Here is a 27,137-nt window from a genome sequence, read left to right as displayed (position 1 = left end):
TAGACTCATCATCAAGTTCTACTTGCCAGAAACCATTACTGGCATCAAAAACACTGAAGAGTTTCGCCCCATTCAGCCTAGTTGCAATTTCTTCAATTGTGGGCATCGGGAAATGTTCACGCTTTATGGCAAGATTCAGATCTCTGGGATCTAAACAGATTCGTAACTTGGTTTCCCCCTCAGCTTCAGTGGATGGCTTGCTCACTACTAACATACTTGACACCCAGTCAGTAGGTTGGTCGACTTGTTCGATTATGTTGGCAGCTGCCATTTCTTCGAGTTTCCTCTGAACTAGCTCAGTCATCGCAACAGGTAGACGCCGCGGAGGATGTACTACAGGTCTGATGGACTCGTCTGTTACGATGTGGTATTGTCCGTCCAACTTTCCAAGGCCTTCAAATACATCGTCATACTCTTCCAGCAATGGTTCTGTGTCTGTCTTCAGTACATTGACGCGTGGATCTCGGTCGCTGTCAAGAATCTTTATCAACTTCATTTCCAGCATTGTCTGCTTGGACAGTATGGGCTCATACCCATGGCCCCTGACTACATTGACTTCTATTTTGTATGCGTTTCCTTTGCGGGAGACATACACTGTGGCTTTGCCCTCGATGGGTTGCTCATCTCCATTAGCTAAAACCAGGACTGACTTTCCGAGTGCATTGAGGAATTTCAAGTGTAAATCGCCTGTCGCCCTCTTGGAGACATCCAAGGGCAAAAGATTGTATTCAGCCCCAGTGTCCATCAAGAAAGTTAAATCATGACCTGAAAGGGCCTTAGACTCCTTTGATACAGTGAGGGTCACCATCTCACGACCTCCGTTACCAACGCCTGCAGCACTTAAATGGAATCGCTCTTGGACAGTAGACACCTTGCTTTTTGCTGGGCACTTGACAACAAAATGATTCTTTTTTTTACAATATGCACATATCTGACCAAAGGCAGGACAGCTGCGTCTTTCGTGGTTCCGACCACAGAATCTGCAGTCCTTGATCCAGCCACCGCTGACAGATGGGAGATTTTCTGACTGCTCTTTCTCTTTCTCTTTCTCTTTCACAGCACTCAATCCGGACTCAGCACACATAACTTTCATTTGCACGGCCGTACTCTCGGCAGCACGAGCGATATCTATAGCTTTCTCAAGGGTCAATTTCTTCTCTTTGAGCAAATTTTCAAGTACCTTGCCAGTTTTGGTACCTGTCACCAGTCGATCCCGGAGAAGCTGATCGGGTGTGATTGACTCGAAATCACAATTTGCTGCAATTTGGCGAAGCTCCGTCAAATATTGGTCAACAGTTTCAGATTCCCGCTGATCCCGCGTAAAGAAAAGAAGACGTTCGTAAATAGTGTTTTCCCTGGGAATGCAATACTCTTCAAACTTGCTTACAACCGAAGCGATTTTCTTCGCCTCGTCTGGCGAGGCCCATGTAAAAGTTTGAAACACCTTGTTCGCTTCTTTTCCGATTACCGCCAAAAGGGTCGCTACTTGGCGCGCTTCTTCCTCTTTATCTAGCTTCGTAGCCAACCTGTAATTATTCCAAGCAGAGACCCAAGTTCGCCAATTGGACGCTGTCGAACCATCGTTTAGCTCGAGTATGTCAGGAGGAGGTATTTGGAAATTCGCCATTGTTGTCAAACTTGAAATCGGACTTGTCGAAGGAAGCTGTTCGCTATCTTCACCACTGCGTTCGCTCATAAGTTCGGCGACTTCTGCCACAAATCATTCAGTTTTCTTGTAGTGTGGATTCGGGAAACTTCTGACACCATGTAACGACAAGTGGATAGACAAACAGTGTCCGCAAAACAACTTATTTAATGCACTAAGCAGCAACGACGAAAACTACAACATGGCCGACCACATGAGCCCGCTGTCACGTGGTCCACGAGGCGGGAACTGGACTTGTAACTCGTGTACGCATAATCGTTACAGGCATGAGTGAGTGAGTGAGAGTATTGAAAGTAACACGAGAAACGAAAAAAATAATTGAGCCACAACCCCCGGGCATTTGAACAACTGGTTTGTTCCAGCCGTACGGCATTTCCAGGTTGTTTCCAAAATAGCCTAATTCCCGGGGAAAGGCCTGTGAGGGGAGAGAGGAGCATGGGCACAGCTGGAATTGACTAATGCAGTTCTCTCTTGAGCGTAACATTTAATGCATCGACTTGGTCTAAACAGGCAAATGGTGTTATGATTATGCGAGCCTCTATTGTCACAATTCTCAAGTGAAAAGTAACGGTTATTGTCCATTGAAATGCCTTATCACATTTCCATGTTTATGTTGAAGAGAAAAAGAAAGAAATAAGCGCGCCGTCCCTAATAAGCGCCCGCTCCTCAATTATCACTCTCCCTTGAGTTACCAAAAGTATGAAATAAGCGCCCGGGTCACTAAAATCGAAGCATGAATTATTTGCTTCGTAGAAGAAGAAATTATATTATATATATTTTAGCACTTTTCAGAATTTTTCTATCATCTTTTGTTTGCATTCGTGTCTCTTAGGAATTCTCAGTTTATATTTACATTTGTACCCCTTTTATTCACTCAGTTGACTTGATAATGACATTAAGCGAACGTCGAAACGTCGTTGTTGTTTTTAAACCAAAATGGGTTTACGTTTTCCATATTGTCGCAGTGTTTTATAGTTAAATATTTCCTGTTATGCAAATAATCAATCGTTTAATTGATGAACGATATATGAAAAAGAACATATCACTGTTAACCTTTTCAGTTCAAAATGTTAATTCTTCTTACTGAGAGCCACACAGTTCTTTTAATGCCAATTCAAAGAGTTTGAAGGTAGATCAGGACAGTTTCACTTGGATGATAATTTTCTGTTTTGTCATAACCTGTTTGCTTGATGATGTACTGGCACTGTGATGAGAAATTAGATCTTGATCACTCTCAAGATATAAAGAAGATTTTGAGCAAACCAAAAAAAACGACTTTAATACTCCTATTATATGGCTAACTCCTTGAGCGAGCAAGATTAACAACATCCTGCGCTGATTGGTTACCCGAGCGGGCAAGATGGTGCTATCTTCCTCAAGGACTGTGAAGGTCGATTGGCTTGCCTTAAACGGGCTTTGAATCATTTTTTTGCCGACCATTACTTTCCTTGGTCAAATGGATGAAAAATTTACATCATTTAGTGGTTTGGGGTAATAGTTTGCCATGATGTATTTTTAGTAAAATCGATATTATCATAAAAACGCGGATTAACAGATAAGCTCGATTTCATAGGGAAACTGAAGAAGACAGTTGAAGAGATTGCCGATTTTTGTGTGACGTTGTCGTAATCAGAAATTATAAAAACTGATAGTTACTTTATTGGCGACACCAACATGGCATCTCCACACAAAGCTCTATCTGCAAATTTGAGAGAAATATTTCTCGAATAACACTGAGATGAAGAAACATACAGATCTAAATCTTTGCGAGGTTGTATATTTAAGCAATAGACCACGAGTTTTTGTGGTTTATAAATCAATAATCTATCATATCTCAGATTCTTGACTTAATTTATTGAATGTTTAAAATCTTTATTATTGATGGCATGACAGTGAAAACCAGCAGTGCGACTGTAGTTGCTTTGACTTTTTGTCTCTCGTACCCAGGCGGCCTCGCAACATCTGCAATTCTTGGCGGCCTCGATCACAACAAATACTTGGGGAAGCTGATAACTTACTTAGATCCAGCTCTCCCGAGCGTATCGCGGAGTTACTTTGTTCGGTGCTGGCATGCAAGGACAGACGGCTCAGCTGCGTCCACATTCCACAGCAACTGTGATGGAAAGGGACCCACAGTGACCATCATTAGAGTTGGCCAATACATATTTGGTGGATACACTGACGTGTCTTGGCACAGTAAGTATCATAAGACCTAACTATCACCAGGAGCTTGACAAAACCTTGCTCCATTATCTTGTAATAGGGCCAAAAAAAAACCCCTCAATTTTAACTTTTGTTTAACCATTGGTCTTACTCTTTTCTTGTTTAAGAAATACCTGTACATGTACGTATTTCAGCTTTGGAACCGATATTAACACGATTTTTGACGTTGCGCGACTTTGCTGTTTCGCATAATCGACCTCAAATCAGATCCGGTTGCTTAATTCATAGGGAAAATCCTCGATTTCTCTGAAGATCTTTCGCAGCTACCCTGCGAGCACAGTCGCTTCGATCTCATTTGCAGCTAAAAGTATCGTGATTGTTCGTCCACACACCCGCGTAGGACTGCGAGAACCCGATCTAGTGGCCCTGAGTCGTGTAAAGCAGAGTAGCTTTCGTCTTGGGCAAACTTTTTCGGTTTCAATTAGGCGACGAAAAGTTCCCAAGCTAGAGTGGCTCAATTCAGAATGAGTAAATCGATCAGAGCAATGCAGTTCATGTAGCGCCAACAAAGAGACCTCTTTGTTTTTGTAACTACCAAGTATTTCGAAAAGTCATTCGAGATTGAGATACAAAAGAAGTAAAAATTAAGAACGATTCACTTGGTTTTTCTCAATTTTCTGGAATTTTGCTTTATGGATATTAGACGGCATTTGGAAATTAAGAAATTTAGCGAAACTTAGGGAAAGGTCAAGTCAAGTAACATTCTAATTACTATCTTACCAGTCTGCTCTGGTCGGCGCGTCCAGAGGACTGACTGAGCGGAGAAACGAACGAACTTTACTAACGTGTCTAAAAGCATCTAGACAACTAACTTAATTCAACTTACCTTACCTTAAGGAAATGGCGAGGACTTATGGTAGCACTCTTCAGAAAGCTAGCGTAGCGAGTTCAAATAGAGTAAATAGCGAGTTTTAGCAACCATAGCAGCACGGCCTCGAACTGTCGAGTGAAAAACGAATTTACATTTTACCTACGAAACTCGGGTTAAATCAGTTATACTTAAGGTTGTCTCTTACTGGCATAACTATCTCAAAACTGAATAATTCTGCGAGGCAGCGTTAATTTCGAATAAGAAATTTGAAAAATCATGTGGTTGTGTGGTTCACGTTCTCCAGACTAACCTGAATTTGATCATTTCACGTTCTTATTTTGCAAAGAATGGCAAAGAAATGTACCAAGATTTATAACGTACGTGCACAGCAATTGCATTGCTAAACTTAGGCTAAGTTTGCACGAACGCGGTTTCAAATCGACACGGCTATTTCCTTTCAAAACCATATCAAAAAGTATACGGTTTCGAAGCCTTCACACGAAAACGATTTGTCCACCTTTTTGGCTGTTACGTCATGGCCGCGACATGTTTTGTTGCCAGAGATCTGGAGACTATTATACCTTGAAGCGTCGCCATTTTGTTTCAGAGGTGGCGAAGCGTAAAGATGTCAGTAATTTGGTTTGGACTGACGACGAGGTGGAGCTTCTTTTGAGAATAACGAACGAATAAAAAGTCGCTAAAAGTGCAAAAAATGTCGATTGGGAGTCCGTACATCAAGCGATACAGTGTGATATTTTCGCGCCAAACGGAAGCAGTTTTCAAAAAGACACGGTTACCCCCGTTTACACGGCACATGAAACCGTATCGTTTTCAAAACGCTCCACTTTCGACAGCGTTTTAGAAAGATGCGGTTTCATTTATTATTCCATCGTCGCCTTTTAAACGGAAGGCGTAACCGCATCGAAAAAGATGCGGTTACAAATGAAACCGGACGGGGCTTTACGGGCACTTTTGTTTTTTTCAGGCTTACAATAAGACAATGTTTAACCGACAATGATGCCGACAGAACAAAACTTAGTTGCATCCTATTCTACCTAACCTGAGTCGTGAATCTGAGTTAGGAATATTTTCCATAAGATGTCCTGTTGTATACCACCAAACGCTTCCAGAAAGATGATCTCTCTGTCAGTCTTCAGACGTCTCCCTTGCTTATCAGTCTTGCTCAAACTAAAACACTTTTTCAACTATAGAAAGAGTTTCCACCTAGAACGTCGCGATCCCATTTTACGCATTTGAAAATTCAGGCGTCACCAAGGTTTCTCACGCTTAAAGCCGTTGCCAACAGATTCGATCCTCTCGCTGCCTATTTATTTGATTGATTGATTTCTTTATTTTTTTTTTTTGTTGTTGTTTCTTTTCTTCTAAAGATTACTTTATAGTATATGATAGCTTTATTTCTGGTTTTTTTTTTTTTCAACCGAAATACTTGGAATTTGTAAAACTTTTGTTTTCATTTCAGGTTCTTGCAGTTGGTCCTCAGCCAGTAAAGCTTTCCTGTTCTCGCTTTACAACAAAGATGGATATAATCCTGTCAAGCTGACTCAGTATCAATATCAGAGTTCCGCAATGTACCACTGTTCCAGCTACGGACCCACTTTTCGAGTGGCCATGGCATCAAAATATCGGACAGCGCTTTGAGCAACTCAAATTCGTACACTCGTTGCGGCAATACATATTCCGTTCCTTCAGGATATTCAACTGGTAACTGTGGGTTTTTCACTGGAGGTTATAGTTTCACTCCTGCTGACATTGAAGTGTTCTACGAAATAGGTGATTAAAAACAGAACATGCTAACTCTCTTTTAATGCGGTAATGATTCGTTTCCAATAAACCTTACCTTACAACCCCCGGGGGAGAAAAATTGGGTGGGGGTGTGTGGCGCGCTTCCCTAAACCCTTACCCTATTTATGACCAAAATCCGCGATTTTTCCTATCCTATTTATGACCTGAAAAAGTAGGTTCTTCTAAAAAGAATACATAGTTCAAGACTAGAGTGCAAACACCACACCCTATTTACGACCAAAAAGGCTAAAAACCCTACCCTTTCAGGCCGCACGTACCTATATAACCCATAAAAGGGAGTCTCCCCCTCCTCCCCGGACTTGAAGAGATGATAGTAAAGACTGATTAGACAAGTAAATAATGCATCAGTTAATTCCATATGTACCCATTCCCCCAGGAAAGAGTGGAGCATTTCCCCCCTGTGTCAATTCCGGGTGTCGGGCATCAGCCTTACACAATTACCCCAGGGCATTTGACCATCGCACTTTTTCACCTTACATGCGGCATTGTCGATACGGTAAGTTTCGTACTGAATACTGCTAGACAGAATATAAATGAGACTCTAGATCCTACGGAGTGACCTATAATGTATTTTGTCTTCACCGTTACGGCAAAAAAAAGACCAAGCTAGGACTTGATTTGGCATGAATTAGCTTCGATCAGAAACGAAGAAAAAAGAAAACAAATTGAGCCACTACCCCGGGGGATATGAACAACTGGTTTGTTCCAGCCGTAGGGCATTTCCAGGTTGTTCTCAGAAAACCTAATTCCCGGGAGTAGGACTTGGGGTGGGGGGTATGGGCACAGCTGGAATTGACTATCGCATTTCTCTTCTGAGCGTAAGATTGAAAGCATCGACTTGGTCTAAACGAGCAAATGGTGTTATGACTATGCGAACCTCTATTCTTACAATTTTCAAGTAAAAAAGTGACTATTGTCCATTGAAATGCCTTATCACATTTCCATGTTTATGTTGAAGAGAAAAAGAAAGACATAAGCGTCTCGTCCCTAATAAGCGCCCGCTCTCCAATTAGCACCCTCCCTTGAGTTACCGAAAGTATGAAATAAGCGTCCGGGTCCCTAAATCGAACCATGAGATATTTGCTGATATGCAAGTAACCAATCGTTTAATTCAAGAACGAAATGAAAAAGAACATATCACTAGCACTGTTAACCTTTTCAGTTCAAACTGTTAATTCCTCTTACTGAGAGCCATACAGTTTTGAGAATATGCTGGTAAATCAAGACGGTTCCACTTAGCAGATGATTTTAACTATTCTCATTACCTGTTTGCTTGATAATGTATTGGTATTGTGATGAGAAATTAGATCTTGCTCACCCTAGGGATTTAATGGATTAAGCAAACGTCAAAGAGACGACTTTAATACTTTAACATACCGGTTTTATACTGTTTCCTCTATCCAGGCCTAAGTGTGTCCGTTATTCTCGACGGTCTCGATTACAACCAATACTTGAGGAAGTTGTTGTCCTTCTTAGACCCAGTCCTTCTGAGTCCAGGGCGTGATCGATTTGTGCGTTGTTGGCATGCCAAGACAGACGGCTCGGCTGCATCGACATTCCACAGCAACTGTGACGGAAAGGGACCCACCGTAACCATAATTAAGTCCGGCAGTTACATATTTGGTGGATATACTGACGTGTCCTGGCACAGTAAGTATCATTCTACTACTAGTATACTAATGTAAATGCTGTAATCTGATTGGCTGAGCTATTAAACACTATCCGAAGTTGTGAATGAACATCTAGAAACAAACGAATAATCCAATTCCTGAGAAGACTAAAAGGATTGCATTTACGGTTTCTTGAATTTAAAAAGCTCGAAATTTTGTAAGTGTTAATTACGATGTACACAACTGCAAATGTCAAATTGACAATTCAGTCCCCACGAATTCTCTTAACGGTGCAGTTTAATGCTACGACCGGAAATAATTTGAATCGTTATTTGAAAGAAATTTCAGTTAGAATTCTACTAAAGCAATTAGATTATGACCTCGAGAGTTCTATGAGGTGATAGTTGATTCGGCCTTTGGCCTCATGAACTATCACCTCAAAGAAATCTCGAGCTCATAATCTAATTGTTAATTAGAACTATCGTCTCCTTAAGACTTAAAGACTTAAGACTTAAAGGGGCAGTGTGTCGGCGGATATACTCTGTTTTAATAAGTATGACCCGGAGCTTGTTATAAAGGTGCTTATTTGGGAAGCAGCGATGGCGCATTGGTGAGAGCGCTCGCCTCCCACCTTTGTGCCCCGGGTTCGATTCCGGTCCGGTGCCATATGTGGGTCGAGTTTGTTGTTGGTTCTCGCCTTGCTCCGAGGATTTTCTCCGGGTTCTCTGGTTTTCCTCCCTCCATAAAAACCAGCATCTCCAAATTCCAATTCGACCAGGATAGAGGACCTGCATGAAAACCAGCTAAGGCTGATGTGGCTTCCTCTCTAAATACTGTAATTTAATATCTTGCACTGAGAAGACGAAAAAAAAAGTAGAAATTGGTTCAAGCCAGTACCCAATGTTTGTTCTCTGTCCTTTGTATAGGACCGCCGAGGATCCAAACTTCGGCAGTTGGCTGTAGTTAGATACGACCGTTTGGTTCCCTAGGCTTCCAAAAAGATAATGCTGACGGAATAAGACCCAGTTGCATCATATTTCACAAATCGGGGTAGTGAAGCTGAGTTCGCCGGAGAATTTTCTATACTACGTCCTGTTGTAAAGCATCAACAGCTTCCAGAAAATCGACCTCTCTCTGTCAGTCTCCGGGCTTCTCACTTGCTTATCAGTCTTGTTTCAACTAAAACACCTCTTCGGCTTCAAAAACAGTTATCTCACCGGCTGTAACCCAGAACGTCGCGATCTCATTTCATGCATTTGAAAATTCAGACGTCAAGAAGGTATATAAACCGGGTATATAAATCCACTAACTTCTTTCGTGTTAGAGCTGTTTTCAATTGAGTGTCGTAAAACTAAACCAATTGCTTACCAATTGGACTACTCAGCCAATCTCAAACCGTAGGGAAAAAGAAGTAATTTCCTGATTACCAGTCGACTCACAATTGAAAACTGCTCTATCACGCGTAACGCAAATTAAACGCTTTTGCCAACAGATCTGATCCTCTCGCTGAATACTGTTTTTTTTGTCGCTGTGGATGTTCTCTCCGAAAGAACTCTTTATACAATATTGTTTCTGTATATATCTGTTTCTTTTTTCAACCGAAATGCTCAGAACTGTTAAACTTTTGTTTCCAATTCAGGTTCTAGTTGCGGTTATACTTCTGCCAGTAAAGCTTTCCTGTTCTCGCTTTACAACAAAGATGGATATAATCCTGTCAAGCTGACTCAGTATCAAAATCAGCATCTCGCAATGTATCGCTGCTCCAGCTACGGACCCACTTTTGGTAATCATGACATCAAAATATCGGACAACGCTTTGAGCAACTCAAATTCGTATACACGGTGCGGCTATACATACTCCGTTCCTTCAGGATATTCAACTGGTAACTGTGAATTTTTCACTGGAGGCAATGGGTTCACTCCTACTGACATTGAAGTGTTCTACGAAATAGGTGATTAAAAACAGAACATGCTAACTCTCTTTAATGCCGTAATGGTTCGATTTAGCCCACTCTTTCCAACAAGCGCCGCCTTACAACTGCCTTATAAGAGTTTTACGAAATAGGTGATTGAGAACAGAACATGCCCACTCTCTTTTAATACCGTAACGATTCGATTTAGCGATCTCCTTCCAAAAAGCGTCCCCTTCCTAACAAGCCCTCCCTATTGATTGTCCTTTTCTAATAAGCGCCCCTATTCCAACAAAAGGCACCATTGAAAAAGTGACATGAAAGACACTGATATCGTAAACACTGATTAGACGAGTGAATGATGTAGTCCGCTTTCTAATCTGAGCGTAATATTACCAAAGACATTGAACTGGACTTATCAAGCCCCGCTTGTTACCGTTGTCAAGTCATTTTACTCGTTATTCTTCAACCGCATTCCACTGATTATTTCATAAACAGAAATACATAAGCGCCCCGTTCCTAAAGAGCGCGCGCCTTCCAATAAGCGCAATTCAATTCAATCGATCTTAATCCACAGATTGAGTTCGATTGGGCTCGATTGAGTTCGATTTCCGAACGTTCGATTGACTATGCTGTGTATATTAGTTGGGAGGTAATCGCGCCGGCCACACTATTAGCTACTATTGGGTCACAGGTATGAAAGCATGGCTCAACAGCTTTCATGTGAATGGTCATACACTAGTATTTGATCCAAACGCAAAAGTGAGAACCACCTTGTACAGCATATACATGTAGTGAACAGTACCATATGAAAGTACCGCTCAATAGCTTACATTTGAATGGTCACACACTAGGGTTTCATCCCCAGACTTAAAAGTTAGAACCACCTTGTACAGCATATAAACAGTACCACATGAAAGTACGCTAAATAGCTTACATTTGAGTGATCACACACTAGGGTTTCTCTCTAGACTTGTTAGAACCACCTTGCACAGTATAATAAACAGTACCACATGAAAGTACTGCTCAATAGCTTTCATTTGAATGGTCACACACTAGGGTTTAATCCACAGACTTAAACGTTAGAACCACCTTGTACAGCATAATAAACAGTACCACATGAAAGTACTGCTCGATAGCTTTCATTTGAATGGTCACACACTAAGGTTTCATCCACAGACTTAGACGTTAGAACCATCTTGTATAGTATGGTGAACGTACCACATAAAATTACTGCTCAACAGCTTGCCTACGCTAGACTTTCATCCATAGATTAATTCTAATGTTAAACTTTGCAGAGTTAATTTTGAGTCAGCCCTTAACCCTGAAGTAAGACTCCTTAAGTTACTGTGGCTACTTAACCTAACATAACAGCAGAGTGAAAGAAATCAAACAAAGTAGATACGTTTTCATACATATAAAATGAGTTAAGTCTTTTAGAAATAGTATCAAAACTATCAAATTCGTTAATGGTTTTTGGTATGATCTCCGATAAATGTAACGACGGTATTTTCGTTTTCTATTTTCTTTTTTTTTTTTCGTTTTCTACAGGGAATCTTCTTTGCATGGAATTAATTCCATGCAAAGAATATTCCCTGTAGAAAGCGAAAAAAAAAAACCTTTATAATTTTAACGAAAAGAAAGTGCAAGTTGTAATATCTTGGTCGAGGATAAGGAAGTCGAGTGTAAAAGCCGATCATTCTTTCGTGGGAGTTCAAATTCGACCAAACCTTCCGCTTTTACTTTCTGGAAATTCCAGTTGCTAATGGAACAACGTTTTGCGGAATTTCCGGAGAAGAGAAAGACCTCGGTCGTCAGATATACTCTATACTTTCCAAAATGTCTACGTTCCATTGAATTTTGCTCTCGGAATTCAGTTCGTATTTGCGCAAATTCAGCTTTAATTTAGTACAACTTGGATTATCTCGAAACTTTCCAAGCACATTTCCACAACATTCGGCCAAATTTCGAAATTTCTGCAATTTTTGGTTGATAAAACGAAAAATCGGTAAATCCCACAGACAAAAAAGTTGGGATACGAAGCAAGTTCTCCCCTCCCCCCACTTACAATGTTCATAACCAGGTGATTTTTTCCTCTTTGTTGAAAAAAACGCGACATTTTCCAACATCGATTAGAGGGGATAGGGGATACGTGATCCAGCTCAAGTGTCCCAGCTACTTTTGTCCGGAATTGTAGCTCTTTGTAGTAATTATGACAAGTGCCATGAAAGCACTATTTGTTACATTTTTTTCTTATTTACAAAGGTTTTGCATTTAACAACTCAGTTGAGGAGCCCAACATAGGTTTCGCGGAATGAGAGATGAGTAAAAATGAACTCGGAATACGGGATGACAGAACTTTTAATGGCGGGATGCGGGATAAAAATATTTCGGTGAGAACGGGATTTGCTATTTATGACAGACGGAATGCGAGATAGTCCTAAGAGCGACGGCGGGATGCGAGATCGACGGCGGGATGCGGAATGTAAAGAGGTAAATTACACATTACAGACGTTACACAGAGGAACTGCGACTCTTACCAGGCGGAATCGAGATAACATTCCGATCCGGGCGGGATGGTGTGATTGAAAAAACCTATGCTGGACCCTCTTAGTTAGTGACCGGAAGTTTTGCGAGCAAGGCTTCATGAGGTTTAAACTTCCGCCGGTGGTTTAAGGTTGCAGTATACAGCTATTTCAATTAACGAGGTCGACGCATAGCTTTGAGCTTTCTTTCTCTTCAGACTTCTGGAAACAATGTTATTGTCGCCACACTTAATTTTAGAATTTTTAGCTAAAAGTCGTTTCATAATAGTGAAAGAAAAGCTACAGAAAAATGGTCTCATGAGTGGAAAATCTAATGTATCCTTGCCAATACTTCACCAGCAAAGATACAAATTCGTAGATTTCCTCTACACCAACATGCAAACTTCCGACAAATACCCAGACTACCGTTAGGTCTTGTCGCGAAGACTTAACGCCTTCATCTAACAACGTTGACTGAAATATCTGTAAACGCAAAACTCCCAAAGGCATCGTAGTCATCACTATATATTCAATACGTTTTTGCAGTGTTTAGCTTTGTCAAGCTTAACACATTGATATTTAAATAGAATTATCATGATTACCATTTATTTACTGGAACCTCTCTTTAAGCCTGGGCCAAACGACAACGACAGAAACGACAGCCGCCTTCTGATCACGAGGAGTTACACGAGAGCTTTTTTGTTTTCAACTCTCAGCGAGTGTGGGCAAAACGGGATAAAACTCTTCGTGACCCGCTAGAAAACTTTGAGCAGGTTCAAATTCGATAGGAATACACGAGGGTGAACGTGAGTCCCCGATAACGCACGAAGGTTGACGAGAGCCGCCATGCAAGAGTTTAAGAGAGTCACTGAAGCCCCGTCCACACTGCGCCAGGGGAATTTGAAAACGCAGCTTTATTTCTACGTTTAGGCGTGCCGTCTACACTAATGCGTCACGAAAACGGAGCTTTTCGAAACCGGACGAATTGAAAAACGCGGGCTTTTCGTTTTCGTGTGGACGGAAAACATTTTGAGAACGGAGCTTTTCGAAAACGATTACGTCACGATAATCACGTGATTTCCCTAGCCGAGTTTCCTTAAACACAAATCCAAAATGACCGGTGATTGTTACGTTTTTAAATTCCTCCAGCGTATTTTGCAGAAAACATTTGATGCGTTTCAGAATGAAACCTCCGTTTTCAAATTTCTACGGCGTAGTGTGGACGGGGCATGAGGCGTACGTGACTTTCAAGCCAGGCGAGACTCAATGTTTGTTGTCCTTTGGCGCGGGCCCCCTGAGGACCAAAAAAAAAATGGTGTTGTAGAAAGGTGGCCTCAATTGTGTGGAGGCCATTAGATAAGATTCGCTGTGCTTGTTTAAAGAGTTGTAAGCTTTGTAAGGTCAATGTAAATAAGCTGTAAATTTTTAAAGTAATTAAAACTCAATAAAACGGGTACTCATTCTCTCCAGTTGATTTAGTATCGCGCGATTTTCGCGCACTGCCTGTCAAATATGGTACATTTATTTTTTTTTAATACGGTGTATCTGCACTAAAAATTTCCCGCTGTTAAACTGTTGAGAGAAAAAAGATGCACAGTCGTAGCGCTTTGGCAGAAGATTTTTTATACGCCGCGGAGTAGAAATGAAGAAAATGGTAAAGGGAACTACAAAACACACCCATTTGTTTCATAAACGATTTTCTCTTTTGCAGATATTTGAAATAATTTCCCATTAAAATATTTTTCCCTGTGCTAACTACAGGTCCTTCGAACAACCGTTTGCCTTGTTGCTTAAAACCATTTACTTTTCCATTTAGAAAGACTCCAGCCTCGTCTAAGCTAACAGATTGTTAACTTTTTCAGTCCTATAACATTGTATCTGATTGTCCCGTGGTCATCGCCAAAACAATTTTATAGTCAAAGCATGAATTTGAGCCGCAAACACGAAACGCTAAACGCGAGGTGTGGCGGAATTCTTTGTGTTCATGGGGTGTTATACTCTGACGAGAATTGAATGACATTGGTACAACCACAATGCAGTCCAAGGTTATAATTTTTTTTGTTCTAGAAAAATCTATTTCTATTCTTGTTTTTTTTTTGAAAAACAAACAGCACTTCATGGAGGTACTGTTCGATAGCTTTCATTTGAATGGTCACATACTGAGGTTTCATCCACAGAATTAAATGTTAGAACCACCTTGAACAGCATAATAAACAGTGACACATGAAAGCACTGCTCAATAGTTTTCAATTGGATGGTCACACACCAGGGTTTCATCCACAGACTTAAAAGTTAAGACCATCTTATACAGAATAATAAACAGTACCACATGAAAGTACTGCTCAATGATTGGTCTCATTAGAGTTTCATCTACAGAGTGTCACCACATTAATCGACTCCAGGTTAAAAAACTGACTCAAGGTTTAACGCTAGGAATGGAAAGTTAACAAGCTGAAGCCAGACCGAATTATCAACTTCAAAATTCTAACTTGCAATACTCATAACCTAACAAGAAGACAAGTAACGAGAACAAGGAAAAACAATTAGTCATGATGTACCGAAAAATTCTCAGAACTTAAGATCAAAGGAAACGAATGAAAATCAGTGAGGAGGATATCAAGCCTTTAGTGTCGAGTGACTGGTTAACTGATGGTAAGAAGAGGCCGTGGGTCTCTGATCCGGGGAGGGAGCATAAATAATATTGAATTTTTATCGATTCTCAGTCGTTTTGTGTCATTGGAAAATGACATCATCGGTAAATGCGCCTGCAAGTCTGAAATCGTCATTGGTCAGCACACAATACATTCTTTGCGGACAAGAACGTGACGAGGGTCGGGGACGGGGAATTGTTGTTCTCAAAATGTACTCCCGACCGGTAGGGGGTGGGAAGTCTTGGAGTGGAGGAGCTGGTCGACGCTGTGGGGAAAGAAAAAGCGAAAGTGAGGAAATATGCGGAGAGAACAGACTTTGATAAGTTTCTGTAAAAGTTGAGGCACGTTACTGGTAAATGGAATGAAACTTAGAAGCAGCATGTTGTGTACCAAAGAAGAAAATATCTGATAAACTGTTATCCAGTAACACGCCTTGTCATGCTCTTAACTCCTCTGTATATTTATGAATGACATAAATCGGCTTTGACAGAAAAGCCGGAAGTGGAAGTCATCGGTGCTCAATTTTCTTGCGCCAGTCAGGTGACTCTTGAAAAGATCACGAAGGTCTCGATGGGCTTAACCGTTAGCCGTAAAATGGGCCAAAAATTTAGCCCTTAGACGTAAAAATTGGAAAATTTTAACCGTTAGCCGTGAAAGATACTAACTATAAAAAAAAATTAGCCACGAAAGTGAAAATCTCAAGATCTCTTGCCAAGACTTTTTTTGTCTTGTCTTGTGGCTTGTAAGCTATACTAATCTACAATTCACGAGTTTAATAATAATACCTTTTTCCAGCCTGGAATGGTTCTAAAACCATAAATTTTTAACGGTTTTACACTTGAAAGAAAAGTTAATTTTTAACATTTAAATTTTTAAAATAATGGTTATTAAATGCTAAGATTTCTGTTAACCATAAAGAAAATAGATTAAGCGTTTACGGTAAAAGCCAACACCCCATTGAGACCTCATCATTATTTAGGTATTATATGGGTTGCAACCTTTCCTATAGGATGAAGTGTACTTCTCCGTCTAGATAACTTCTGGATGAAACTTTCTACTCTGACAAATAACTCACCGGTTGATTTGAAGATGTATCGTCGTCACTAGCAAACTGCATTTTCGCACTCTGAAGGAGAAAAAAACAAAGCTACCGTTAAGAACGAAAAAGGCCTCATCTGTAAAATGTAAATTTATCCCCTTTGCCTGTGTTTATATACTAACGCAATTTTACGTCGACTGGTCAAAAAAGACTCAGGGCCAGGTTGTTCGAAGCTGGACTAAGGTTACACAGCACCTTGAGAGGGCTACTTTTGTCGAATTTTTTCTTTTTAAATTAACAAAAAGGTTTCTATATAATCTAACATTTCTCAAAAAATGAAAGTAAAATCTTAAAACGTGCGCGAGTTATTTAGACAATTATTCACGCTATTATTGCCTTGGAATTCCCGCGAAAATCGTTTCGCTCGCTATGAACGCTAGGGATGCCTTAGTTTCACTGGCTGGCGGCATATTTTGTTGATATACATCCGAATAAAGGGGTGACATGTTTACAACTGTTCAAACGGCGAAAACTATTGTTTAATGTTGTAAGTTTACGGGTCTATAAAAAGATAACCTATAAGAATACAGAAAAACCCTGACACCCTCTGGGGATGCTTGCTGATTAACACTGAGCAGTACTTAAACATTACTGCACGGGTTTGATACTCGATTAATTCAGCTGAATGACAATCAGTTGTTTTCCGTTTCCGGGCTTCTTTCTTCTCAACAAAGGCACGGCCAAATTAGCGGATATTTTTTCTCCGAATTCTACAGTTCATAACCTTTCTATTGATATATAGTTTGTGGTAGTTTCTTTAAAAACAACGTCGGTACGATTTTTTTCTGAAGGACAACCGCGAAGGTATTGTGTAACCTTAAGCTAACCCAGGATTAGCGAGAATTTTGATTTCAGTTTTGTAACTTTTCTGTGAGGTTTCCTCTTTATATTGTTTGTCATTCAGTGTTGAGTTGAGTAAATCTCAAACTATACAAAACATAGACCAGTCTGGAGAAGCAAAGACCTGCGCACAGCTTCCAAAATTAGAATTTTCAACACCAATGTTAAGGCAGTTTTACTGTACGGTTCAGAGACATGGCGAGTGACGACAGCTTCTACAAAGCAAGTACAAACATTCATCAACAAGTGTCCGAGGAGAATTCTGAGAGTATATTGGCCTGAGGTGATTTCCAACAAAGATTTATGGATAAGAACTGGACAAGAGCCTATTGTTACCACCATAAAGAGAAGACGCTGGAAATGGATTGGTCATACACTAAGGAAGGGTGAGAGAAACATAGCGCGCCATGCGATGGATTGGAATCCGCAAGGAACACGAAAACGTGGCAGGCCCAGAACTACATGGCGCAGAAGCATACAGAAGGACCTGAAGGAGATCAACATGACCTGGTGTGAAGCCAAAAGAGCGGCTCAGGACAGACAGAAATGGGAAGCAATTGTGGACACCCTATGTCCCCCATGGGACAAAGAGGACTAGATGATACAAAACATAGACGCCGAAAAGAATGTTTAAACAAGAAAAATTAATACTTTGGTTAACTTTTAACCCCGGGTTAGCGTTGACCGGCTTTCGTACAACCCGGCTAAGGTCTATCAAATACAGCTGCAGAAAGTCAGCGTAATCCACCAATCAGAATTCGAAGTAAGTATAAGACGGATAGCAAGCGCGGGAACACAAAGCAGTGGGTGGCTGGCGCGAGAAAACCTTTAACGGGTATCAAGCGCGGGAAAATGTGTAACGGAAGGCAAGCGCGGGAAAACATATACCTGTTGACACGCGCGGGAAAAACTATAATGGCAAACAAGTAACGGGCGACATGGCTCGCGGGGAAAAAAATGTCACAGGTCGCAAGTGCGGGAAAACCTGTATGGGATGGCTTGCGCGGAAAGACATGAACCGACACGAGAGAAAATGCGGGTCAGAAAACCAAGTATCGTGTGGCAAGCGGGGGAAAAGATGAAACCTGTGATAAACGCTGGAAAGATCGCATTAGATAACAACTTAATTGATAGCGGCGATCAGACAACAATGCACCCTAATTGGTTGAAGTACGTTGTACGAGCTCAACAAACGCGATAAAAGTAGTTCAGCTAGAAAACCACGAGAAGAGCTTTATAAAAAGTTCTAAAAATCTGCGATAGGAGTTCCAAGTAATTAGTACAGTCCGCCCTTGTTAAAGGAGCTGAGTTACACTGAAGAGATAATAATAAATTATAAAGGAACAAGGATGGTTAAGGAGTTTAACTATAATAATAATGAAGAAATGCAGAGCTATGGAGGAAAAAAAAGGTCCAATATCACTGTCACCACTGGGAAAACCAAACAAACCTCTTGTTTGGCGAACAGTCGGTGGATTACTCTTCCAGCTGGTCCTCTACCGGCACCAATAACTTCCACTTCCGGTTTTTCTGTCAAAGCCGACAAGAATTGTTCAACGTCCTTGTCTCTTCCTTTTTCCGAGAGTGCATCTTGAAATTTGAAGCGCAACGAATGGGCACGAGCAATTGCCAGTTTTGACAGCTTCAGTTGTTTTACAAATTCCTACAACAATAGATAACTTTTTACGTGGCTATTATCTTCTGTGCAGCTATGCTACAAGGTAAAGGCTTTAATTGCATTTTAGACTACGAGTAGTACCTCTTTCGCTTAGTCCGACGAGCGAGATAAACAGCAAGGAAATAATGGCTGCGCGAAACCCTGGGTACGCGCGGCCGTTTTCTTCCTCGCGTTTTTCTTTCGCGTCACGCACGATGGACTAAGAGAAAGAGGGACTACTCGTAGTCTAATTTCATTTTGACATCTTTGTTCGTGTCTCTGTTGATCTTCTCGAACGAAAAACCGCACGTGCAACTTTTTGGGCTTCTTTTTGATGGTTTTCCAAACTTCTCAGCCAATCAAAGAGTGAAAACCCGCATGCTCAACTTTGTGACATCTTTTTGATGGTTTTTCCAAACTTCTCAGCCATCCAAAATGAAAACAATCACACGTGCAACGTTTGACATCTTAGGGAAGTAGCATGTTTCCTATGTGACATGAAAACTGGTCCTGCTGCACCCCTCAACAGCATCAAAGCTCTACCCTTTGATAAACTCAATATTTAACAGCACAACAGTAAACAACTCTCCACAAAGGCATTAAACAAGATCAATTCTTCTGCATCCATTGTAAACCAAACACCTACGTATCTTAAATTTTACAGAAACAACCCAGAACTTAGTCAGAACAAGGGTTATTCGTGATTTATTCAAAACGAGGAAATAAATTAACGTTACGGTAACACGTTTATCCCTTGTTCAATTCGTACCTCACAACGAGGCAAATCTCGTGGCATTTCCCAAGATAACTTGCTGGCGTTGCTAAGTACTTCGTCCAGAACAGATGACACCGCAGGGATGTCTCGTGCACCTGGCAAAAGAGGTAAAATCAGTTCATGGCAGGCTGTAACGAAACCTGTTTTATTTTGTTCTGTTATTTGAACTCAATTTTGCACGTTATTATTCGGAAACCTCCTTATTGAACGACAGCGCGGTGAGCAATCTCTCGTCCCGGGGTCCGCCAAGATCCTTTTGATTAGGACCAAGAAATCGAGAGCTCTGGGATAATTTTGCTATGCTCTTTCAATATTCAGAACTAAGATTATTGTAGCTCTAACAGAAACTAAATCGCTAGTGCTAATGAGGCAAACATAAACAAAGATTCCCCTACACAACAATCCAACTGATCTTGGGATTCTTAACAAAATGCTGTATTGAAATCAATATATGAAATATTATTATTGTATTATTTGCAGCATTTGTGTTGTCCATTAAATGGACAACACAATTTATAGTGTTCACAATAAGCAATAGCCTCCTACACAGACGCCCTTGTGCCTCGTCACGCACTCCTCCCCAACGGCGAGAATGTTCATTCAGAAGACGTGGGAGAAGAAAGATTGCATGACTAGCCCACAGGGCATATGCGTAGGAAGCTCCAATAAACATAGCAGAGTTCAATCCTATTAGACATAAAAACAGTCATTGTTTTGCTTACCAGTTGTCTCTATACGAAGAACTGCCGCGTGAAGCAACACAGGAAACAACTGGAAAGCGACTTGAGCAGGCTTGAGACCAGCGAGAAAGTGCAACACCTACCAAGGTAACACGGGATACTAAAAACAAGTCTACTGGCGGTACAGATGTAGTTTAGTGCTAAGCTTACGTTTATCGATTTTATTTTACATCTTTAGTCGGAAATTCTTCATTTTCGAGTTCCCCATAACTCACTCTGTTTGCCCTCCAAATTTTCCATAAACTAGTGGGAGATGTGCATATTCCCAAGAGCATTTCATCACAATAGTTTATGCAAAATTTGGGGGACAAACAGAATGAATTGGAAAATAGAGAATGTCAGATGATACCTTTTCAGCTTCCTTAGTTTCGTCAAAGAGTCGTTTCTGTCTGCGAACTGGAACCGAGCGAGCACTCTGCCATACCTCCACCCACATATTGCCTGGAATACGCATGCGCAGGCTTAGGTGCCCCTCCTCTCGCCACTATGAAAAGCAATGATAACGAAAGTGCAATTTGATCTTTTGTTGTCATACAGCTCACAACAGGTTATACAGGCTACGTACCTTGCACAGGGTTGTAGTTCTTCTACATGTCCAGCCTTCGCTTCATCCATTAGAGTCTTCGCGCTACTTGTCTGTTTACTCGGCGAGTCATCGTCCGGGATCTCGATGTCTTCTGTATCCCAGCCTTCCTCTAACGAACTTTCACTGCTTACAGCTGAACAAAATAAAACAAAAACAACACCATTAAAACAAAAGAAAAACATCTGTGCGGCCATGCTTACATTGACTGTCCTCAACGTAACCCAAAGAAATCTCAAGGCCAACCACTAACAATGAACAACTACTCAAAACAGGCAGCGCAGGAAACCACGTGACGGGTATTAAGAGCGGGAAAGCTAAACATGCAAAGGGTTGCTAGCGGTAAAACATGTCAGGAGTGCAGGACGCGGGAATGTATGTAAGGGATGTCAGGCGCGGGAAAACGCGTGACGAGTACGAAGCGCGAGAAAACATGTAACGGTTTCCAAGCACGGAAATTACACGAGATTACATGTAATGAATACCAAGGGCGGGAAAACATGTAACAAGAGCCAAGCACAGGAAAATTCTAACCTAAGGTCCCCGCCACACAAACGCGTTTTCGTATGAAAACGCATTCTCTTTGATACGTTTTCACCTATCGTCCACACTAAAACGACCGAAAACGCTGACAAAAACGGTTTCAAAAGTGGGGCCTTTTGAAAACGCTTCGTTTTGAAAACGCTCCGTTTCTAGTGTGGACAAGTGAAAACGGAGGCTTTTGAAAACGGTGCCGAGAAAAGCGTCATATACTGTCGTTTCCATCAGCGTTTTCGGGCGTTTTAGTGTGGACGACAGGCGAAAACGTAACAAAAAGTGTGCGTTTTCATACGAAAACGTATTTGCGTGGACAGGTGAAAACAGACCGAAAACGATAGTGAGGGCGAAAATATTGTTATCTTTATACCTGTTACGATAGTGGCGCTTGATTCTTCGCTTCGTTTATTAGTTTCCTTTCTGAGCCTTCTCAACTCTTCCATCTCCTCTTCTGTCTCGGGGCCTGGTATCCAATCAAACGGCGAGTACCATCGTACAAAATCTTCTAATAAACAGCCAGGATTTGCCGCCTAATGAGAAAAATACAGATCAGGAGCGGAAAGAACGTTTCTCCCATCCCATGTCAGCGCTTTATTAAAGGTTTCTGTGACATAAACCGACTAGGCTAAGAAATTGACAATTTCTTATGTTGTCTCAACAATCTTCTAGTATCTGTTTATAAACAAGGTTGGAGAAAGGTTATTGACTATGATTTACCATATTTAAATTAATTAACGTTTCAACTACCTTACATTGTGGAGAGAACAAACAACGGCCATTTCCTAGTTAACTTGTGTCTCTGTTTCAAAATGAGTCCTCCTGCAAAACCTGAGTTTGATTAGCATGAAAATGAACCCGTAAGGGAAACATATTTTCATATGAATAGTTCCGCACGAAGACTCGTTTTGACACGGAGGCAAAAAGTGACTCAAAAATGGCCTATTATGGGTCCTTATCCTTTACCTTAAAAGCCTCCATGTCGGAGAGCAGAGAAGCGCACTGCATTTGAGCCCTTACGCGAGCTCCTTCTTCAGAGGTCCCTAATTGTGTGAGGATTTCAGCTTGTTCTTCTAGCATGTCTTCTGTCATTGGTGCTGGTTCCTAGCTCCAAAAAAAGGGAAACGAAATTAATAATTACAAAGGAAGCTAAACGAGTCACCCAAACACGAAGCCGCATCTATTCAGTCCTCGGTAGAGAATACTAATTAGATAATGAGACATGAATAATCATCGCAGTTATGTACACAACTTATGCAGCTGTGAAATTCAAGCATGAAAAAAATAACTGTGATATCTCAAGATTTTTACCGACTTAACTAAGTGTAGATGTAGATGTAGAATAAGATCATTGATGTCTTTACATATTTCTCCGCAGTTCAAAGGTACGATCTCACATATGTTCACTTGCAAAACTAATCAGCTGAACAATTTTGTCATTTTCTGAACGACTGAAGTGCAAACACGGCACGCTGTTTCGCCGGAGAAATAAACCCTCAAAATGGCAGTCTGGCAGTTCATGCATTACATACAATTTCATTTTCACCAGCCATTCCTAACGTTAAACAGCTTAATTCTAAGCCACGATCATCAGCAACAAACCTACCTGGGTGATTGGAACTAAGAGCGGTTCTCCAGAAACGAGAAGTTTTAAATCCCCAAATGGTTCTTTGGCTCCTTCTCTTCTAAATACTAACGAATTATTATCAATGTTATCTTCATTCAAGTCCTTATCTGTCCTTTTTGTATTTTTTACATCCTCTGCATTGCTTCTACTGTCTTTGTCAACTTCATCTTGGCTTTCAACGGCTTCGAAAAATTCGTCATCATCCGAAAAACTCGACTGCGATTCTAAACTTTCCATTTGAGCGTTAGAACTACTTTTACGTAAGCTTACATTTTCTGAATTTGAATCGTTGCTTTTAGTTCTTGTTTCGGAGGTTTTGTTGACGTTAGTTGAAAACTGTAGGCTTGCTGCTCGAATCTTGGAAAGCCGTTTTCTCTCGATACAGCAGTTAAGCATCTGAAAAGAAAAACATTGAGAAGATGGAATTAATAACCGATTCAAACGAAGCACAAAGAGACCACATAGTCGAACATTTTCCTTCATTCGTTAACTGAAGAATACAAATCTAACTTGGGCAAGATGTCAAAATGTGTCGGCTTTCACGAATTTTCCCGCGCTTGGCAGCCGTTGCTAATTTTTCCCGCGCTTGGCACGGTTGCCTTCATCTCACTGATCTTTACGGACGGATTTGAGGGGGTGGTGGGCAATTTCAAAACCAAAATTCATGCACAGCAAAAACTACTGAAAAAAAATCGTGCAAGGGGAGTTACGGAAAAAAAAATCAAGCATTTAAGTGCTTTCTTCTATCTAGGTCCTGTTTTTTATGTATAAAAAATTGTTGCACAACATAAAGGTGAGAAAAATATTTCATGCCCCAGTAAATTGCCCAACCACCTCTTATATACTCCGCTAGATATTTCTATATCTGTACTCTGTAGTATTACAACCAGTATTACAACTTAATGTCAAAGAGAAACAGTCTTTCTGGCAAATCTCTAGAAAATGTATTAGTTTTTAAATTTATGACAAATTTGGACGCAAGGCAGAACTTTTTGATCTTTTAATTAGCTTACCTACTGGAACAGAGAACAGCGGATTCATAAAATCACTACTCGCGAAGCAAAAAATTTACAAGGGAGAAACACAAACAAACCTGTAACTTATGATGAATTAAACAACTTCCAAGATTGGGGGGTTGTAATTTTAATCTGTGTAATGATACAAATAAAAAGCGTTTTATTAACACTCGATTTCTTTTGTGATTTTGGTTTAAAACAAAGTACCTCTAAGGGTGTTTAGCCTCAAAAGGTCCTCAAAAGGAGAGCTTCTGTGGTCTCTTTAAATGGTATTGAGCCGAAAAAAATATGGCAGGAGATAATTTGTTGTTTTAGAATTGGTACCTCTTAGGGGTGAAAAAATTTCAAGCCACGCCCACAAAACAGGATCTTGGTATCTCTTAGGGGTTCTTTTCAAAATTTCCGATGAGCACCCCCGTCCTTTTTAGGTGGGAGTCCCCTTCCCCCTGGGGCAGGGCTGGAAGGTTGGTTTAAATGCCAATGTTCAGGAAATAAAGTTGTCGATGAATCGATCACTAAGAGTCAGTTCTTGATTTTTTTTTTTTCATTTTTTTTTTCTTAAAAGTAATATGTCCTTGGAGTGAGAAAAAAGTCATACTTTTTACTGTATATTGTATTAAATGTAGTCGCATTTCCAGTTATTCAACACTTGTTCATAGATCAAAACGATACTTAATAACCTGCAATGCAGCTATTCTTTCTCTGCATCCTTATTTATTTTACGTAACAAAAGTGGAGCATGTTTCAATTACGAAAATTCAGAATAATGGTAGCTATAATCACAGACAAAAGTGTTGACACCTCTGAGCAAAACAAATGCTTTCTATCGGCGTCCTTCCGTAATTTCAAAAAGCATCTTTTTTGTCGATAGCCAAACCCTCTCTCCCCCTTTTCAATGTTAAAATACGCTCCGTGGACATTGTCACGTGGCTGCAACATTGAAATGGAGAGAGGGGGGTCGAAATGTGAAAATTGGAGATTGAAAAACTCACCCATTCAATGAAACAGGTCTTTTTCAGGGAGTGTCTCAACTGCTTTTGTCCATGATTGTAGACTTGAACTCAAGACCCCCGGATTTTACATAAAATGGTGACATGGTCTATTACTGACGTCACAAAATGAAGTTTTACAGAATCTCTTTACCTTGGAATAAATATGTCATTTTCCCACCTATATCGCATTTCCAAGACAAACTCTTGCCATAGATGAGCCACGGCTCTTAAACCTGTAAAACGGGGTAAATACGAAAATAAGACCATCAGATTCTAAAGGTAAAGTATTAATATATTATCCAGTGACTGACGACCAGTGGCAAACTGGCAAAAATGTGACTGTATTTTTCACTGACACAGCACCTCACTCACCTCCATAGCTGTGATAAACTATACAGATACAAACAGCAAGGAAGAAGGTAAGGCTGTCCTCAGGCGCTGTTTTCAAACCACGAAACTTGTCCTGAAGAAACGAAAGGCAGTCAGTACTTGTAATCAACCGAACTCTCTGTGCGCATTGCTGGCCTATAATTAACAAACAGCTGGACCACAAGCCTAGGGAGCGAATAGGCAACGAGACGAAACCGAGTGGACAATCATTCTAATAGTTTTAGTAGACGTTCTAAAGGACTACAGTCGAAAACTTGTAATTGTAGTTTTTTTTAAGGTGGCTGGTAAAAGTTTCCGGCACTTTTCGAACAGCTAAACTTTGACGGATCAATACTAACACTTTCTCCAGTGATGCTACAATAACATTATGGAACAAATCCCCAGTCATGATACCATAACTGTATGACAAAGAGAAGTACGGTAGTATTGATCCATCAAAGTGTAAGTGATGGAAAGAACTTGACATTATCGTCAGCCACTTTAGGTCAAAAATCAAGAACAATTTTCCTTGTCAAAAGCAACGTGAGTCGATCAACTAGAGTCATTCTAACTTTTACGACTGTGATTGAAAACACAGCTGTGTGTGACCATTCAAATGAAAGCTATTGAGCAGTACTTTCATGTGGTACTGTTTATTATGCTGTACAAGTTCTAACTTTTAACTCTGTGGATGAAACCCTAGTGTGTGACCATTCAAATGAAAGTTTTTAAGCAGTACTGACTTTCAAGAGGCACTGTTTGTTTTTCAAAGTTTTGCAAAATGAAATTCAGACTTTCTTCAAGTTAGTACTCAGCACTCTTGGTAAAGAACATCAAAATCAAGAAATTAATCTGTTCACACCTGAGGTCCCTGCTCCTGTTTAGCATCCTTGCTATTTTCCATTTTATTAAATAATAATTGCTGTTGTTCAATTTCTAAATCTTCTAAATCTTGATCTCCATCTGGAAATAAATGCTGTGGGTAGAAAGTGCATTTTAGACACAAACGGATATACAAACTGAACTAAAATCAAATAGAAACTCAGATTGAAGTTTACCTGATTTATTTGATTAAGCGCCATGGGCGCTTAATCAAATTAATATTAGAATTTTAGGTTTAGGATCTTAGACATTTTATCTAACAAATAAAGAAGTCTAAGCCGTGTATTACACTGAGATAAAACATGACGGGCATTTGAGAACACGAGGCAAATGTAGAAAACGCAAGCCTCAGGCAAATGTTTTCTACATTTCTCAAGTGTTCTCAAATGTCCAGAGTGTTTTATAACAGTGTAATACACGGCCTAGGCTTCTTTATTTGCTTTATGATATAGAGGTAACGTGGCGAAAAACACTAAAACATGCTTTTCCTATGTTTTACACTCTGATAAAACATGGGTTTTCAACCAATCAGAGTGTGCAAAGGGTCCTATCTATATTATAACTGAATTTACTGTACCTGATGAATTTTTACCGTGTATAAATAATGATTAAAGGTTAAAGATTAAAGATAATTAAGTTTTTGGGCCTTGAGAGTTAGTGCTTATTTGAGGTGGGCGCTTATTAAATTTTCACCATTTTCAGCAAGTAGTAAGTTTATTTTGCAACAAAACAGTAAATAATATCAACAAAACGTGAAGATGTAATGCCACAAAGTTTTGGGCGGGAGATTGTGCAGGTGAAAGA

The 27,137-nt window shown here is 40.4% G+C and overlaps 1 protein-coding gene and 1 pseudogene across 2 annotated transcripts in view; one reads left to right on the top strand and one right to left on the bottom strand.

The window, feature by feature from the left end:
• LOC149113235 (uncharacterized) overlaps nucleotides 1–14,037 on the top strand; it is a 28,180-nt pseudogene extending 14,143 nt beyond the window's left edge. Inside the window, exons 4-7 of the transcript XR_016206709.1 lie at nucleotides 3,614–3,862; nucleotides 6,181–6,491; nucleotides 7,929–8,174; nucleotides 9,774–14,037. The product of XR_016206709.1 is annotated as an uncharacterized LOC149113235 (transcript). The remainder of the gene's footprint in view (nucleotides 1–3,613; nucleotides 3,863–6,180; nucleotides 6,492–7,928; nucleotides 8,175–9,773) is intronic.
• A 51-nt stretch (nucleotides 14,038–14,088) lies between these two features.
• LOC149113234 (rab3 GTPase-activating protein catalytic subunit-like) lies at nucleotides 14,089–26,533 on the bottom strand. Its single transcript, XM_089288503.1, has 15 exons — nucleotides 26,510–26,533; nucleotides 26,314–26,427; nucleotides 25,455–25,545; nucleotides 25,234–25,315; nucleotides 24,168–24,222; nucleotides 23,054–23,470; nucleotides 22,414–22,551; nucleotides 21,821–21,980; nucleotides 20,892–21,049; nucleotides 20,680–20,814; nucleotides 20,313–20,409; nucleotides 19,585–19,685; nucleotides 18,609–18,821; nucleotides 16,295–16,345; nucleotides 14,089–15,484 (listed from the first exon to the last, which is right to left on the bottom strand). The coding sequence occupies exons 1-15, from the start codon at nucleotides 26,531–26,533 to the stop codon at nucleotides 15,302–15,304; spliced, it is 2,019 nt and encodes a 672-aa protein (XP_089144629.1). The 3' UTR covers nucleotides 14,089–15,301.
• Nucleotides 26,534–27,137: the final 604 nt, after the last annotated feature.

Source organism: Orbicella faveolata, unplaced genomic scaffold (genome assembly GCF_042242905.1).
Source record: "Orbicella faveolata isolate gen_17 unplaced genomic scaffold, um_ofav_v1 contig_15, whole genome shotgun sequence".
Lineage (NCBI taxonomy): Eukaryota > Metazoa > Cnidaria > Anthozoa > Scleractinia > Merulinidae > Orbicella > Orbicella faveolata.
The sequence above is the reverse complement of the archived record's forward strand: the minus strand, read 5'-3'. Positions and strand labels throughout refer to the sequence as shown.

What these genes read in the sequence shown, in the direction of transcription:
- LOC149113234 (XM_089288503.1), bottom strand. Translation starts at nt 26,533, where the DNA reads ATGGCGCTTAATCAAATAAATCAG. An exon ending in AAGCGCCACTATCGTAACAG is followed by an intron (nt 21,050 to 21,820) that starts GTATAAAGATAA and finishes TATTTTGTTCAG; the next exon opens with CTGTAAGCAGTGAAAGTTCG. An exon ending in GACTGTTCGCCAAACAAGAG is followed by an intron (nt 16,346 to 18,608) that starts GTTTGTTTGGTT and finishes TTTCTCCTTCAG; the next exon opens with AGTGCGAAAATGCAGTTTGC.